This window comes from Malaclemys terrapin, chromosome 4, assembly GCF_027887155.1.
Source record: "Malaclemys terrapin pileata isolate rMalTer1 chromosome 4, rMalTer1.hap1, whole genome shotgun sequence".
Taxonomy (NCBI): domain Eukaryota; kingdom Metazoa; phylum Chordata; order Testudines; family Emydidae; genus Malaclemys; species Malaclemys terrapin.
Genome location: NC_071508.1, coordinates 15,003,525 through 15,020,648, shown reverse-complemented (window position 1 = coordinate 15,020,648; position 17,124 = coordinate 15,003,525). Strand labels below are relative to the sequence as shown.

Here is a 17,124-nt window from a genome sequence, read left to right as displayed (position 1 = left end):
CCAGGACTTGCCACCAGTTTAAAATTCACACACCATTTTCCTGTTCAACTCCAATCAGACGACCGTGATGTTCTTTATTCTGAGAGAATATGACAAACAATTTCTCTGCTCCATGGACGGTGACTGCGCTGTTCCAGAACTCCCTGTCGAGCGACAGCTGTCTCTCTAGCACCGCCTACTGATGGAGAGATGGCATGTGTTGTATCGATGAACAGAATGCTGGGAATCATTAAGAAAGGGATAGAGAATAGACAGAAAATATCATGTTGCCTCTGTATAAATCCATGGTATGCCTACATCTTGAATACTGTGTACAGATGTGGTCGCCCCATCTCAAAAAAGATATATTGGAATTGAAAAAGGTTCAGAAAAGGGCAACAAAAATGCTTAGGGGTATGGAATCGCTTCCGTATGAGGCGAGATTAATAAGACTGGGACTTTCCAGCTTGGAAAAGAGACGACTAAGGGGAGATATTATTGAGGTCTATAAAATCATGACTGGTGTAGAGAAAGTAGATAAGGAAGTGTTGTTTACTTCTTCTCATAACACAAGAACTAGGGGTCACCAAATGAAATTAATAGGCAGCAGGTTTAAAACAAATAAAAGGAAGTATTTCTTCACACAACGCACAGTCAACCTGTGGAACTCCTTGCCAGAGGATGTTGTGAAGGCCAAGACCATAACAGAGTTAAAAAAAGATAAATTCATGGAGGATAGGTCCATCAATGGCTATTAGCCAGGATGGGCAGGAATGGTGTCCCTAGCGTCTGTTAGCCAGAAGCTGGGAACGAGCGACAGGGGATGGATCACTTGATGATTACCTGTTCTGTTCATTCCCTCTGGGGCACCTGGCACTAGCCACTGTCGGAAGACAGAATACTGGGCTAGATGGCCCCAGTAGGGCCGTTCTTATGTTCTTATTATGGTACATATCAAAAAGTGGAAAACCACTGCACCTCCCTGAGATAAGAGTTGTGTTTGTGACTGTCCTGTACATAAACACATACCAGGTGTGTGAGAGAGACATATTAGTTATGTCACAGGAACACCTATCCATGGGATTCTTTCATCGACCTAGCAGTATCTACGCTGGGTCTTAGATTGGCTTAACACATCGCATGGGAAGCTAAATTTTTCACAGCCCTGAACGATGTAGTTAGGTCGACTTAATGTTATAGTGTAGACCAGGCCTCAGAGATAGTCCCTGCCCCGAAGTGTTTAAAATCTAAATAGACAAAGGCCGTGTCATTTTCTCATTGGGAAACTGAGGCACAGAGAGGTTAACAGCCTTGCTGACGTTCACACAGAGAGTCTGTGGTAGGAACTCAACCCAGATCTCCTGAGTCTCCGTCCAGGGCCTTAACCGCAAGACTACCCTTGCCGGGGCTGTGTCTATGATAGTGTCTCTCTCAGTGTTACTTGAAAGAGTGACCATTGCAAACAGGAAATGTCTCTTTCCTGGTTGATTTGAAAAGCACCTGGGATCAAGGAACGGCATTCTACTGAAGATCAACACATGGGAATTGACTTTTAGCACAAGGAAGGGGCTGCCTACTTGATGTGAGCCAGGGTAGGTGTCTTTGATGAAAGGGGCATCATTGCATTTAAAAAAAAAAGCTCATGTTTAAATTCAGATTTAACTGCTCAAACATCAGGATGATGGGTGAAGGAGGGACAGATGGACAGAATGATAATGGAATCGTAGAGATAGGAGCAGTGGAAGGCAATATTTCAAGCCACAGTCACATTGCAGAAGAAGACACTTAGCGCAGTGATGAAGTTAATAACTTGCGTCATAGTTCCATGGAGGGAGAAAGCAGGTATCATTTGTTTCCTTTAAGCAACCGGTTTTGGTTTCCCTGTGATTGATTGGCTGGCTGGCTGGCTGCTCTCCCCTGTAGATAGCAATAGACGTTGTGTATCTAGAACTGCTGCATGCGAACACCTGCCTTGATTTATCTCTCCCCAAAGCTCATACTGCCCAGCCTCCTTGACGTGCCCTTCAGCCGCAGGGCTAATCTTTCCTAGGGAAGGATGTTTCCTGCTGATGTTCTTCCCTTTTCTTTGCAGTCGGACATCGGATTTGGGAAGCTGGAAACCTATGTTAAATTGGAAAAACTGGGGGAGGTAAGAAGAATGTGAAATCAACTCAAGGTTGTAGATGAAGTTCAGAGCAGAGCCCAAGCTGCAAAGGACAGACCCGGAGCCAGACTTCCTCAGCGTATGGGCGTGTTTGGACCTGGGGGTTTGGTCCTGGCCCAGCGTTAGTTATAAGTAACAAGAAGTACTCAAACGTAGCACTTACAGAGTTCTTTTGGGCCCGATCGAAAGACCATTGAAGCTGACAGGAATCCTGAAGTTGACTTTCATGGGCTTTGGATCAGGCTTTTTATCTTCAAAGCAATTTACAAACACTCTGTACAATCCCCGCTTCCTTCTGGGATAGCTACGTGTTGTCATTTTATAGGGGCAGAGAGAGGGGGGGAGGGATAGCTCAGTGGTTTGAGCATTGGCCTGCTAAACCCAGGGTTGTGAGTTCAATCCTTGAGGGGGCCACTTAGGGATCTGGGGCAAAATCAGTACTTGGTCCTGCTAGTGAAGGCAGGGGGCTAGACTCAATGACCTTTCAAGGTTCCTTCCAGTTCTAGGAGATGGGATATCTCCATTAATTTATTTATTTATTAAGTGATTTGCCTAAGGCTACGGAGGGAATCGGTGTAGGAGCTGGAGTAGAACTCAGATGTTCATGTTACCCAGGCTTGTTCTCGTGCCAGTAGATCATTCCCACCCTCTCAGATTAAACCCTGACAGGACCATTTTCAAAGAATTGTGCCTAAAATGCACCCACAAAGCCCTTGGTTTTACAGGCAAAAGGTTAACTGGGTGCTTAGATGGCTACTTTAAATGCAGGATTGTCTTGGCCATCTGAGCTCCAGTCTTGAAAAATTTGGCCTTCAAGGTTTAAGCCCAAAACTTAGACTTCCCTCCCAAAACTCTGGGTTTACAAAAGGTATTAAATTGTGCAACGTAATACAGTATTTACAGGAGGGGAAATTGCCACCTGATCCCCTGGGTTACTGAAGTATGACATTGATTCCTATTAATATCTTGATTTATGTAACAATCCCAACCACCTTTCATCAGCAGGGAAGATAGCTGGGTCTCTCCCACTTGAGTTAAAGGAGCAAGTCCATTAGATGGTAGCACTAGTGGGTTATTACGTTCTACGTGAACCAACCACTGGAGAGGGATTTAGCCAGTGTCACCAGTGGTTGTAAAATTATCCTGCCCTTGTTTTTCAGTCCCTTCCATCCAGTGATAAAATGCTCCCATGGACATTGGTTTGCGGTACATGCAGGGTGTCAGATCCTGGCTCCCCATAGCAGCCGTGCTCCATGCCATCCAAGTGTAAGTTCATGAGCTGCATTTCTCTGTCTTTTTCTCACAGGGCACCTACGCCACTGTCTTCAAGGGGCGCAGCAAGCTAACTGGGAACCTGGTCGCTCTGAAGGAGATCCGTCTGGAGCATGAAGAAGGGGCACCCTGCACAGCTATAAGGGAGGGTAAGGGGCAGTAGATACTTTTTGTGCTAAAAGGCATCACACACAGGGATGGACCACAGCTCTGGGACTCATGATTATCAATGGTAGCAATTTATATCCGCTTACCAGATGGCCCTGCCTCAGCACAGGGGGCTGGACTTGATGCCTTCTCAAGATCCCTTCTAACCCTATACTTCTATGACTCAAATGAGCCCATAGTTAAGGCTACAGGTATTTTTAGTAAAAGTCATGGACAGGTCACGATCAGTAAACAAAAATTCACGGCCTGTGACCTGTCCTTGACTTGTACTATATACCCCTGACTAAATCTTGGGCAGGGGGGTCGTGGATGCTGGGGGGTGGCCCAGGACCCCCGCTGGTGCTGGGGGGTCTGGGCGGTGGCGCGGCCCAGGACCCCCGCTGGTGCTGGGAGGGAGGGCCGGGCGGCGGCACACAGCCCAGGACCTCTGCTGGTGCTGGAGCAGGGAGTGTTGGTGGGGCTGGCAGGCTTCCTACCCAACTCCATGTGTCCGTGCAGCTCCTAGGGGGAGGGAATGCCAGGGGGGCTCCACGCACTGCCCCCGCCATGAGCTCCACCTTGGCAGCTCCCATTGGCCGGGAACTGCAGCCAATGGGAGCTGTGGGGATGGTATCTGCAAGCAGGGACAGCGCGCAGAGCCCCCTGGCCCCTCCACCTAGGTCAGGAGCTGCTGGGACATGCCGGCCGCTTCCGGGGAGCCCCCCTGACTGTGTGAAAAGGGGGATGATGCCTGCAATAGAAAGCTAGTAGCGAATCAGCTTTGCCTTAGGGCTGGATGGGCAGCTCAGCCAGCCAATCCAAACCCACTCAGTCCTGAAGGACTGACTCTTCCATCTGCAAAACACTGACCCGGTCCATGAGGACCAGATATTGGGACCAACCAGCCCTGCCCGGGCAGGTTTTCACCCCTCATGACAAAGTATGCCGACAATGGACCCTCATAGCTAACGCTGCCTTCTCCTTGCCTTGCAGTTTCCCTGCTGAAGAACCTGAAACATGCAAACATTGTGACCCTACATGATTTCATCCACACTGAGCGCTCCCTCACCCTTGTCTTTGAGTACCTGGTGAGTCCAAGGGCTGCTTGCCTGGGTGCTTGGTCTTGTGCTGGGGCAGTCTGGACACCCAAACTTTCCCCTGCTGCGGAAGGGATGGGGGCTCATTCCAGACACGGAAATGGTTCATGGAGTGATGAGAAGTGCTGGTTGCAACAACAACAACAACAAAAAAGGCAGGGGGAATCATGGGGAACAAAAAAAATTTGTGTTTTTCAAAATTCTGAAAATTTCCACACTTTGAGAATTCCCTGACCCGCTTTGTAATAGGTCAAAAAAGGGAACATTTCACAGTAATTTAATCAGCTATTTCCCTGATTTTTTTTACGTCACTATCTGTTTATTTAGGAAGCATTGACGGGTTTATAAATCCTTGCCATGTAAATATCAGAAACAAAACCATCACCATTCCAACAATGAACTTTTGTTTAAAGAGACATTATGCAGGAATATAGACATCAGATTGCTCTGTGTACCAGGGAGTTACCATATTGCAGCCTGAGCATCATTACAACACCCACACAATATTAACATTTGATAGATAGGCCTGATCTCTTCAATATGTGCAATCAGAGATTTCACTCCATATTTTTTAATTAACAAAATATTTATTCACTTCTAATAACAATTGTCTGCTCTGAGCTCCTGTGTAACATGGACCATAGAATTTCACCCAGAGATTACTGCATCAAGCCTGTTCACTTGTGTTTGAAATGAGTTTTCCTAGCCCTCCATCTCCACCCATTCCCCCGAGCCACTTCGAGGAGGGTTTGGGATGATCGTAATGATTCTTTCTGACCATAACTTCTGTAAATCTGTGAAAAAGGCTTCAGGAAAATCTGTGAAAAAGGGCGGTGGGATTTAGCCACCCAGCCTTTGTCAAACCTCACTCACCATGCTCAGCTTGTGCACCAACCGCTTGACCATCGCCATGTGTTGTCAATAACTTGTGGGGCACACGGTTATTCATGGTCACTTAGAAGGTTCCTTCGGGACGTGCTTGTCGTTGCAGGAAAATGACCTAAAGCAATATCTGGATAACTGCGGGAACCTGATGAACGTGCACAACGTGAAGGTACGAGACCACTATCTTGCGGAAGGGGTTTACAAATTGTCAGGGGATGCTCTATCGTGGCCATGTTGAAGACCCAAGGAACTGACTCGAGGTGCATTGCAGTCGTTGGGGGCTCAAACATTCACACTCAGATTATTCAGATGATCCCATCCAGTGTGCATTATCGTGTACTTCTCAACAGTGAATTCATCTGCCATCGCAATGCCCATTCACTTAGCATTGTTAGACGCCTCTGAAGTTCCTCACCATTTTCTCTGGCCTGGACTAACCTGAATAAATTGGTGTCATCTGCAAACCCTATTCACCCCCTTTCCCCAACTAGTTGTCTGTATTACCATTCATCCGAGGGTGATTTCATTTCCTTCCTTGCATCTTATTGCAGGACCTTGTCAACGGTTTTTAGAAAGTTCCCGAGACAAAGACTCCGCCCCTTGTCCAGCTCCTAGCATAGTGGGGTGTTTGGTGTTAGTCTCGTGGCAAATGAGGAAACTGACTTTGTTAAGAACTGAGTGCAGCTACACTTGGGGGAGAGGAGCACGCTTCATAACTTCTGGAGACCGAGCTGACTGCACACCCCAAGAACTCCTTGCATCCCTCCATTACCCTCTATTTCAGGGCCTCCCTGCAACTACTCCTCAATGTCCCCCCCGCCCCGGGAGTTCTGTGTGCCCCCCATGTCCCCCTCCACCATACCAGAGTTCCCCATTCTTCTCCTCATCCATGTTATAGACTCTTTCTGCTCCCTTTCCTCACATTCCCACCTCCCCACCCCTGTGCTCAGGGCTCTGTGTATCCCCCACCATATCAGGCCCCCCGGTTTCCCTCCTCCCACCAGGAAAGGTGTGGGCCTCCCATTCCCCCTTCCTCACCACCATTGATTTTTGTCTGAGAGAGAAGTTATTCAGGATGTCAGCATATTAGACTGTCTTGGGAGGATGAGCAGGGCTATTGTTATGCTGGACAGCAATAGCAGGGGCCATCAATTCAGTTCTTTAATCTGTAGACAATTGCAGAGGTGCTTGAAGCTGTGGCTGCGCTAAACACATGGCCGGGGCACTATGCGTCCCACATTTCCCCCCTTCTGGTTTTCCGATTTTCCCTAAAATTGGTACGGGTTCTGCCCCTGGATGCCTAGAACATTCCCTGCACGTTTGGAATTGATCAGATGTGGCAGAGGGAAGTTCCAGACAAACACAGAAATACCACCAATAATAATAATTATACCCAGCTCTTACATAGCGCTGTTCATCAGGAGCTCTCAAAACGCTTTTCATCCAGGGGAGTGTACGGCCTTCGCAAGCTCTGCCAATGAGTAAAAAGAGAGAGAGAGAGAGAATCTAATGCTATGCTGCAAAAAAAAAAATCTCGATGGGTGTGCAGACTTGGGCTCACGGGGCTCTTGCTACAGTGTTAAAAGCAGCCATGTATCCGTTCTGGCTCAGGCAGGACCTTGGGCTCTGAAGCCTGAGGAGGGGAGAGGCTGAGCCCCAGACTGAGCCGGAACAGCTCCGTGGCTATTTTTAGCACGGTAGCTCGTGTCTGAGTCCGTTGAGCCAGGTTCTGAGACTCACTGCCATGCAGTGTCAATGTATTCTTAGGGTCAGATTTGCATTGACACGCTGAAGGCCAGACTGTGTAAAGACTCCCTGGCTGTGTAAAGGGGCCTCAAAGTGGACATGAACGTAATTTAGAAGTCAGTGTAATTTGCAGCCACGTTAAGGCCCCTGCATGCTGCCACATTGGTGTAAAGGGGCCTTAGTGTGCATGTGAATATTGCCTGTATTCTTGTGCTCCAGGCTGGAGACGCGGCAGTTCTGGCTTTGCACATTGCTCCATCCAGGGGTGGCACCTGTACATCGTTTGAAATCAATCCAGAGCTGTCCACTGTGATTTTTATTCCCCATTATAGGGTCCCAAGCCCATTGCAGGTTCTACTTGTCCCTACTGTGTGCTGAACAACATGCCAAACACTGCTCTCCCTCTGCTCTCCCCCCTTCTGCTCCCCTCCCCAAGATCTTCCTGTTCCAGCTGCTCCGCGGCCTGTCCTACTGCCACAAGAGCAAGATCCTGCATCGAGACCTCAAACCGCAGAACCTGCTCATCAACGAAAGGGGGGAGTTAAAGCTGGCTGACTTCGGTGAGTAGGGCAGGGAGAGAGCAGCGCTGGCCTGGATTGGGCCAGGTTCGGGCTGTGCAGACAACAGTGGGTACCGTATGCAATCCCTGGAGCTGCAGAGCAGCATGGGGCATGGGTTCCCGTAGCAGCCCAGGACACAAGCTTGTATGCACTTCTCAAGCTGGTGTAGGGTGACCAGATGTCCCGATTTTATAGGGACAGTCCCAATTTTTGGGTCTTTTTCTTATATAGGCTTCTATTACCCCCCCACACCCCGTCCCGATTTTTCACATTTGCTGTCTGGTCACCCTGAGCTGGTGCTTTAGTCACCTCTGTATGGAAACTGTCTGCTCCACTTAGCAAGGTTTCAGCTTGGTGTCTGTTCCTCTGAGGCACACAGGCTAGGGGCCAGGCTTAGTCTGGGAATGCAGGGGGGCGGGACCTCTGGGGGCAGGGCTTCAGCACCTGACAGCTCCCATTTAAGCGTCTAGATGCAGTGGGCCAGATTGTCAGACTGGCAGCTCCAAATCTGGACCGCTGCATTTAGGTGCCTAGATGAGAGCTGAATTCGTTTGCAAACCTGGCCGTGCGGTTCCCTGGGATGAGCGCAGTGCTGCCGCAAAACACAATAGGAGCAGTCTTGCGAACATCCCTTTCGTCTCCAGGTCTAGCCAGAGCCAAATCAATCCCTACGAAAACATATTCCAACGAGGTGGTCACGCTGTGGTATCGGCCCCCAGATGTCCTGCTGGGATCTACTGAGTACTCCACACCCATCGATATGTGGTGAGCCGGCATCTGCATGCAGGGTGGGGTGGGACGGCTCCGTCAGAGTCCCACATTAAGATTCCAAGCTCTCCGGGACAGGGGAGTTCATTGTCTCCCATGTGTCTGTACAGCACCGAGCACTCTGCTGCCCAGTTAAATAATGTTAAATAATAACACTGGGCTGCCGCCTGCTTCGGTTTCTGTGCCATGTCCTGCATCTCGCGGGGCACAAGGTCTTTGGAGCAGGGGATGGGTCTTATCTGAACATGTGTGGTGCTGAGTGCATGGTTAGCAGTAGTAATAGGGTGGTAGCTCTGGGTACTGATTTCTCTTCCAAGGGAACTGGTGGGAGCCCCATCCAAGGGCTGGGGCTGGAAGGAACCAGGCTGCACTGGACACAGGGCAGGGATGGACGAGGACAGCTTTCCCATCTCTAATTCCAATGTCTCTGCTGCTCCTTTAGGGGTGTGGGCTGCATACACTATGAAATGGTCACTGGACGGCCCATGTTCCCAGGCTCCACTGTGAAAGAAGAGCTCCATTTAATCTTCAGGCTTCTTGGTGAGTTGTCTGCATTCTCCCTTATCTCCACGAGAGGGAGGTGGCTGACTGAGCAGAGGGAAAACAGTAACCTTCCTGGTGCTCTTAGACCGGCCTTTAACTCCCTTTCTGTAAATCTGGTAGGATTTACGAGAGACTTGGTTCTCAACCAGGGGTACGCAGAGGTCTTCCAGGTGGTACATCAACTCAGCTAGGTATTTGCAAGTTTTACAACAGGCTACATAAAAAGCACTAGTGAAGTCAGGACAAACTAACATTTCATGCAGACAATGACTCATTTATACTGTACACTGAAGTGTTAGTACAATATGGTAAAAATGAGAAAGTCAGCAATGTTTCAGTACTAGTGTGGGGTGACACTTTTGTATTTTTATGTCTGATTTTGTAAGCAAGTAGTTTTAAGTGAGGTGAAACTTGGGGTACACAAGACAAATCAGACTGAAAGGGGTACAGTAGTCTGGAAAGGTTGAGAACCACTGTATTAGAGAATCAGGATGTTTTCTATAAGGTTTTATACCCTTCTTGTAGAATTTGATAGCAGAGAGAGAATTTTCTATTCAATTCCAGGGGATGGTTCAAACCACCTATAGAATAGCTATTGTTTTTTACCAGATTCAGTGGGGCTTTTCGACAGGGAGCTATTCTCTCTAGTGTAATCTAGTGTCGTTACTAGCAGCTTTCCATAGCCCATGCACAGGGTGATGTGTCTAAACCTGCCTTTCTCCCTCAGGCTCCCCTACAGAAGACTCCTGGCCCGGAATCACATCCAACGAGGAGTTTAAGGGTTATCATTTCACCCAGTACCAAGCCCAGCCCTTGCTAAATCATGCACCCAGGTATCTCCCTGGAGCAGAGACCCACACTTGCACTGTGGTTTCAGGCTGTTCACAAATGGGAGACTAGGGCGATGAGTGTTGGGGTAGGGGCTGGACTGATAGCCCCGGATATTAAGGATCTGCGCCAATCTACAGAACAGGTGCAGATGAAGCCAGCATCAGAGCAGGCCTCCTCCACTATGCCCTGCTAATGTGCATACAACATGCCCTGGAAGGACGCCCCTCCAGGGGCTCGCAGATAAGTACCCATCTGCAGGGCTTATTCCGTCCTCCTTTCTGCTGAGACTGCCACCACACCACATAGCAAGTGTGAAAAATCGGGACGGGGGAGGGGGCTATTAGGGTCCTATATAAGACAAAGCCCCTAATATCGGGATGGTCCCGATAATATTGGAATGTCTGGTCACTCTACAAGGGGTGCTAATTAATACTTAGAACCCCGCCCACCAGCTGTGCAGGGCAAGGCACTGTCCCCGTTGTGTCGTGCAGTGATCGATCCTGAGCCGTAGAATAGAATCATAGAATATCAGGGACCTGAGGAGGTCCTCTAGTCTCAAAGCAGGACCAATCCCCAACTAAATCATCCGGGGTCTCTGGGGTATGGTCACAGTCTCCGTTTTTTCTCAGGCTGGACACAGAAGGGATCGACTTGCTGACGAGCCTCCTCCTGGTAAGTGATCTGACCGTCCAGCCGGATTGCAAGGGGATGTCTTGGGTGGAGGTGCCACCATTCAGCACCCTCCACCCTGGGGCTCCAGGGGTGCTGCCTTCCTTCCTGGCTTAACATTAGTGCTACCTACCTTCTCACCGGGGGGCGGAACAGGGGGCCTGGCCAGCTGCAGCTGGGAACACTGCACCCACAACAGCCGATCTGATGCTAACTTGGTGTCTGATCATGCGGCCGTTGGAGTCCTCTACAGGCCCTGGATCAGGCCCTCAGGGCCATAGAGCAATGGCAAGGGGTTACGGATGCAACTAAGCCATTTCTCTGACGCTAACGCCAAGGTCTCAGTAGACCTTAGTACCAACCCGCTCCCATTACTCCACCCCGCTAACTGCCCTGAATTCACTCAGAAACTCTCCCCTAAGTGTTGGACATGCCCTTTTACCTTCTTCTGGTTCATGTCCTCCTTGATCAGATCCCTTGTCATTACCTTCCCTTCGGCTTTTTGAGACCAGCCCACTTGTCCCTGTATTTAAAGTCAGTGGAATTCCCGAACTCCGACCCCGCGTCTCACTTGCGTTATCTGGTCGCTCACCTTTTCTGTGCTGCCAAGTTCCTGGTTCCACTTTCCTGGATTTGCCCAGAAACACAATCCTGCTCTGCAGCTGCTGCTGACCAGAAACGAATGCCATTTCCATCACGGCACTACTCCCCGGTGCCCACGTAGGTGCCCCAGCGTGGGATTTGGACGCCGTACGGAGGGGCCCTGATTGAAACTTGTCTCCGCCTCCCCTTCCCCGTCTTCTCCTCTCCCATGGAACCTGACACACAAACACACACACACACTCTACGTAGTGACACACACAGAGCATAGGTAAACACATGCGCGCACACACACACACTGCTTATGTCATCATTCACGCTCACACTCAGAGCTTATGTCGACACACACGCCTTTTTCTGTGTTTTTTACAGTATGAAGCCAAATGCCGGATCTCCGCCGAAGAGGCCCTGCGACACCCTTACTTCAAGGCGCTGGGGGACCGAGTCCAGCTCCTCCCTGACAGTGAGCACACAGATTATCCTGTTGGGGTGTCCAAGGGCAGGACCCAGCACTTCAGGGGCTGCCCGGCCAGTTGTTACATTTCTTACTGAAACACTGTGGGAAGTAACACAGCCTCCCTCGCCATTTCTGAAAAACCCCTTGTCTGAGTCATGCACCTCTGTGAAGTCCCCTCGTCTGTATTAAGGGAGAGGGAGCTAGATTTGGACACGTAATAATAATACTTAGTAGATTTAGAGCACTTTACAAAGAAGGTCAGGATTGTTATCCCCTTTGGACAGATAGGGAAACTGAGGCACAGAGAGAGGAAGTTACTTGCCCAAGCAGGCCAGCGGCAGAGCCAAGAATAGGACCCAGGTCGCCTAGTTCCAGTCCAGTGCTCTGGCTATACTGCACGCATGGGCACCGGGCCCAGCCAGGCGATGTGTCTAGGCTCTGTCTGCTCCCTCGTCCGCGTGAGCGCCACATTCTGGCTCAGTCCTGCACTGAGCAGGCAGGGAGCGCGTCTCACGTCAGGGCCCGGTGAAGGTGCTGAGGGGAGCTGGTAAGAACAAGGTTTCATCAAAAATGATTTTTTTTGTGAAAAAAATCTTGGGTTTGACAGTGTTTTTCATTGTTTGAAAATGTTTCTAAATGGAAAATTTCGGGTTGGGGAAGAGATTTTTGGGGGGTATTTTTGAAATTGTTCATGTTGCGAGTGTGAGGAAACTCTGCCTTTTTCCCCCTATAAAAGCAGAGAAAAGGGTTAAAAAGAGTGTTATTTTCAGAGTGGTAGAGACACTTTCATCCCTTTCTGACGATTTTCCAACTGGCATAGCTAGGTTGAAGACAGTCAGAAAGTGGGACTTCAGCAGGTTTTCTCACACTTCCTTTATTTCTGAAATGTTTCCCATGGGAAAACTGTGGTTTCCTTTGGGAAAACTGCTGTTTCCTATGGGAAAACTTCAAATGAGCATTTTTCCTGTGAAAAATTCCCACAGGAAACATTCCCATTAGCTGGCCAGTTCTAGAGCCGATCAGGAGAGAGAGCACAGGGGCACCCTCCTGCATGAATGAGAACCTGCTGAGTCAGGCGGTGGTAGGCCTAACAGGCAAAGGCAGGGCCTTATTAACCCTCTAAGGATTGTGCTTAAGCACATGTCTGTTTAGAGATCCCCATTCCGTGGCTCTGTGCCCATTTAGAGAAAGGGAGCCAGGTACTCAGGTGGCTTGAAGCTGTGGCATAGTAGGGAGGGGAATTGTGGGTCCAGGGACACCACAGTGTGGGGTATCTGGGGACTATGGGCACTAGGGGGTGGGGAATTCTGGGCCTGTGGATGCTGTGAGGTGGTGGATCTGGGCATGACAAGATGGAGAATTCATGGGAGCCGCAGAGTGAGCACCATGGGTGAAGCTCTGAGGGTGCATTGGTGTTTGCCTTCCTATGGAAGCTCAGATCCCAGCTCTCCCAGCCAGTCAGGTTAACTCTCAATTTCTTCTCTCTCTCCCTTCACCCAGATGCCTCCATCTTCTCTCTGAAGGAAATACAGCTTCAAAAGGACCCTGGCTACCGAGGTTCAGCCTTTCAGCAGTCAGGTAGGACGCTGCAGCGGGGCACAGACCCCTAATCTGGGCCCCGTGGGAGGAGAGGCACTCTAGAAATGTGCAGAGCCGGAAGGCGCCCTGCTCTCCTGCCGCACTTTCCATCTGTGGCTCCCGAAGTGAAGAACAAGCACATGTGCGATTAGCTGCCCAGCCCCCTAGGAGGTAGATATCGTCCTATCCCTGTTCTACAAATGGGGGAAACTGAGGCACAGAGTGGGGACTTGTCCAAGGTCACACAGTGAACCTGATTCTCCACTGGCTTGCGTCATGGGGAGTCATTTACCCCCCAGGTGTAAAACACTGCCAAGTCAGAACCCTGTGCTCTCACCAGTGGCTGTGTTTCACACCCACTTCCCTCTAGCATGAATAACAACATGAGGTGCCAGGCAGAGGGTGCCTAGGCCCAGTGAGTCGATGGGTCTAGAGTTCAGGGGCCCGATCCTCCTCTCGCTCACACCAGTTTTACACTACTATCGGCTGCAGAGTTACTCCAGATTTACACCAGTGTGAGTGAGAGCTGAATCAGGCCCCAGGTCTCCAGACCCAGTGCTGTGCTTTCCCCACGAGAGCTAGTCCCTCCCAGGTGGACGTCCCCATGAGATGACAAGGCTCTGTCTACACTGGAGTGGGAGGTGTGATTCCCAGCTCGGGCAGACGTACTTGCGCTGCTCTGATGGAGCTAGCAGGCTTAAAATAGCAATGTGCCTGCAGCCGCATGGGCAGCAGGACGGGCTACCAGCTCAGGGTCCAGTCCTGTCTGAAACCCTAGGTATGTACCGGGGCGGCTAGCCTGTCTCACCGCTGCAGCTATGCTGCTGTTTTTAGCACACAGCTAGCACGGGTATGTCTGCCTGAGCTGGAAATTACACCCTCGGCTCCAGTGTAGACAGACTCTAGGAGCAGCAAAGCCAGTGTGGGGAGCCCTGCCTCCCATGCTCTGATTCAGCCGATCCTGTCTCCTGCCGGCCTTGGGAGATCCTGGCCTGCCTTGCGCTGGTGTGGTCACACTGACGCACACTGCAGTGATAGCATTGGACTGCATCCATGTGCAACACCTCAAGCGCTTGGTATCCTGCCAGCCTTTCTACACCGTCCAGGCAGTGCCATGCAGGTGATGTGTACACCGCGCTGCGGTGACCTTCTCTTCCAAGCAGCCAGGCAGGTCCCATTGTTTGTTTCTCAGATTAATGTCAGGGGAAAGTCTGTTTGGATTAGTGGGAAATGCCACAAAGCAGCCTCTCCCCATCCCCTTCCCCATGTGCAGGTGAACACACCTCAGAGTCCCCTAGCTGATCGGGAAGAGGTTATTAATGAGGTGAAATGATTGGGCCTAATTATAGTGTCATGACTAAGCATCAGGTCTGCTGGGTTCTGTTCCCAGCTCTGCCACTGCCCTGCTGTGTTACCTTTGGGACGAGTCATGTCCCATCTGGAGACTTTACTGACCTCCCGTAACAGGGGTGGGTGGGTTCTCAGGCAGGCACTTGAAATTCCACAGAAGAAAAGCAATACAGTACCCGCTGAGAGGGCCAGACGCAGCTCCCAGTCTGAGCCCCCCAACACCCCATGTTAGAAGATTCAGATCCAGATCTTTGTCGTGGACTGAACCAGAACCCTGGATCAGGGCGCTCATGACCTGTTAAGTTTGGATCAAGATTCAGATGTTGTGGCAACCCCGGACCAAACTAAACACATCAGATCACAACGTCCCTGAGCTTCAGGCGAGTTCGGCTCCAAAGGCTGAAACGCGGGGCCCTTCTTCTCCACCTTCGTATATTGACACATTTGTTAATATTCAGTTGTGTCCAGAAAAGCACAATGGGGCCAGTGGCCCCCTGGCATAAGTCCACTGGTTTGGATGCAGCTATGTCAGGGATCAGCCTTGGCCTGAACGACGCTGCATGGTCTCCAGACTCTGTTTCTTTGGCTCAAAAGGTTGTAGCGGACTCATAAACTTTTGCACATGACGTAGCCGCTAGAAGGAGACATCGCACCAGACTGTTAGTGGGTTACGTCAGGAAGAAGCACCTATGTTTTAGCCTTTCTGATCTCTCTCTCTCTCTTTTACTATTCCAGCCCGAGGGAAAAGCAGGAGGCAGAGTATATTTTAAACCTGGCTCTTGTTCCCTTTGTCACCATGGAGATCAAAGCACTGAGAAAGGAGAGGACTACATGCTCCCACAGGACCCATCCACAGAATTACTGACTCTAACAGGAAGATACTGGAATGCCCCTCTACCGTGGGCTGCCCTCTGTCTGTCCCCCAGAATCCCACTACTGACACCAATCAGCCCACCAGTAGTTCTTGTCAAAGGAGCTCTGCCCCCAGTTGCTCATTTTTCATGTGACACCACCAAGAGTAAGCTACTGCGTTCCATACCCGGGTAAGGTACTTTATCTAGTGACTAGCTACCCTGGGAGTAGCCCTGAGCTCAGGAGACTTGTGTGCTGGCCTCGTTACAATCCTGGTTCCTGCAGTACAGGGAGGTAAGATGGAGTGCAGGCAGAGGGCAGAATCTCCGAGGATTGGCAGACAGCTGGGTTGTGGCATGTAGTGATCATATTGCGGAAGACATTTCTGTGAGTGCACGGCATGCCTGTGCTTGGGCATCCTGCTATATCCACCCTTGGGGAAGTCTGACCTGGCAAGACGTATTGCACTGAATGAAGGATATGCTATCACAAGCAGGGGACGCCCTACGGTGAGCCTCATCCAGGGCTTTCTGACATCAGACATTTAGTTGGGACTGAAACATTTAACAAGGGAGAGCTCTCCTTCAGCCCCTTCCCCCATGGTTATCCACCAGGGATCCCTCTTCCCCTACCCATAATTTGAGCCTCATGCACAGTTGCTGGGATTGCCTGAACGGCAGCCCCAAGAGGTCCAGAGGAAAGAGGCTGTTAAGGGGAAAATGCAGATTAGTCGGATTCCTCTGATCCCTCGGTTTCCCCAACAACCCCCCGGACACCTGGCTGCTGTCTAAAGACATCCCTAGAGCAAGAGCACACAGTGCTGTGGCACGGCTGGTATTCAGGATGCAGACTCTGTCATTAAATCCATGCAAAATGGGTGCAGTGTTCCCCCGGGACGTCTCTCACACCATGTTTCGCGGCAGTTCCGATCCCCTCTGATTTAGCTTTTCTGAGAAATCGGTGAAGTCCCATTTCCCACATCAAGATCCTGCTGTGTTTCTAATCCACTAGGAAAAGGACCCATTTCCCAGCGAGCGGCTCAGGAATTGCAACAAATGGTCCAGCCACTTGGGCCCATCTTTGAGCTCATGGCAAAACATGAAAGAGCACAAGTAGTTTCACTGATTGGTGCGAATGAGCTGTGCATGCACAAAGCTGCGTCATTCCACCTTTGTGGTGGGCGTGCAAAGGTGCCGACCCTACCTCTGTGAGGCTGTGGGATCATGAACTGACTCAAACATAACACAGGCTATTAAGCAGAAAACAGACCCACCTTTCACTATCTACCCGATCCCCTAGGACTGAACATATTGTGTTGGCCCTGTCTGTTACACACATTCCGCACTCAATGGGACTCAAGTGCTTGCTTAAATCGGAACAGGTGCTTAAGTGCTTTGTGTCTTTTCCTCCCCCTCTATCTCCAGGCCATGCCAAATCCATTCTGGTACAATAAGGACCTGCTCAAATCTTCCTCCAAACCTCAAACCAAACCTGAAACTTTTTTTTTTATTTGAATTTTTTGTTTGGTTGATTGATTTGGTGATTTTTTTTTTTAAGTTTTCATCCCCTGTCCAGGTACCTCATCCTGTTTGATACCCATCATGGCCCAGTTAGCACCAGGAAAAG

The 17,124-nt window shown here is 50.1% G+C and overlaps 1 protein-coding gene across 1 annotated transcript in view; it reads left to right on the top strand.

The window, feature by feature from the left end:
- The window catches only part of CDK18 (cyclin dependent kinase 18), a 70,708-nt gene extending 54,332 nt beyond the window's left edge, over positions 1-16,376 (top strand). Inside the window, exons 5-16 of the mRNA XM_054027234.1 lie at positions 2,072-2,128; positions 3,450-3,564; positions 4,556-4,650; positions 5,651-5,713; positions 7,727-7,850; positions 8,495-8,615; positions 9,061-9,158; positions 9,889-9,994; positions 10,622-10,664; positions 11,634-11,724; positions 13,219-13,296; positions 15,382-16,376. Of these exons, the coding sequence (XP_053883209.1) occupies positions 2,072-2,128; positions 3,450-3,564; positions 4,556-4,650; positions 5,651-5,713; positions 7,727-7,850; positions 8,495-8,615; positions 9,061-9,158; positions 9,889-9,994; positions 10,622-10,664; positions 11,634-11,724; positions 13,219-13,296; positions 15,382-15,416 (1,026 nt within the window). The 3' untranslated portion in view covers positions 15,417-16,376. The remainder of the gene's footprint in view (positions 1-2,071; positions 2,129-3,449; positions 3,565-4,555; positions 4,651-5,650; positions 5,714-7,726; positions 7,851-8,494; positions 8,616-9,060; positions 9,159-9,888; positions 9,995-10,621; positions 10,665-11,633; positions 11,725-13,218; positions 13,297-15,381) is intronic.
- Positions 16,377-17,124: the final 748 nt, after the last annotated feature.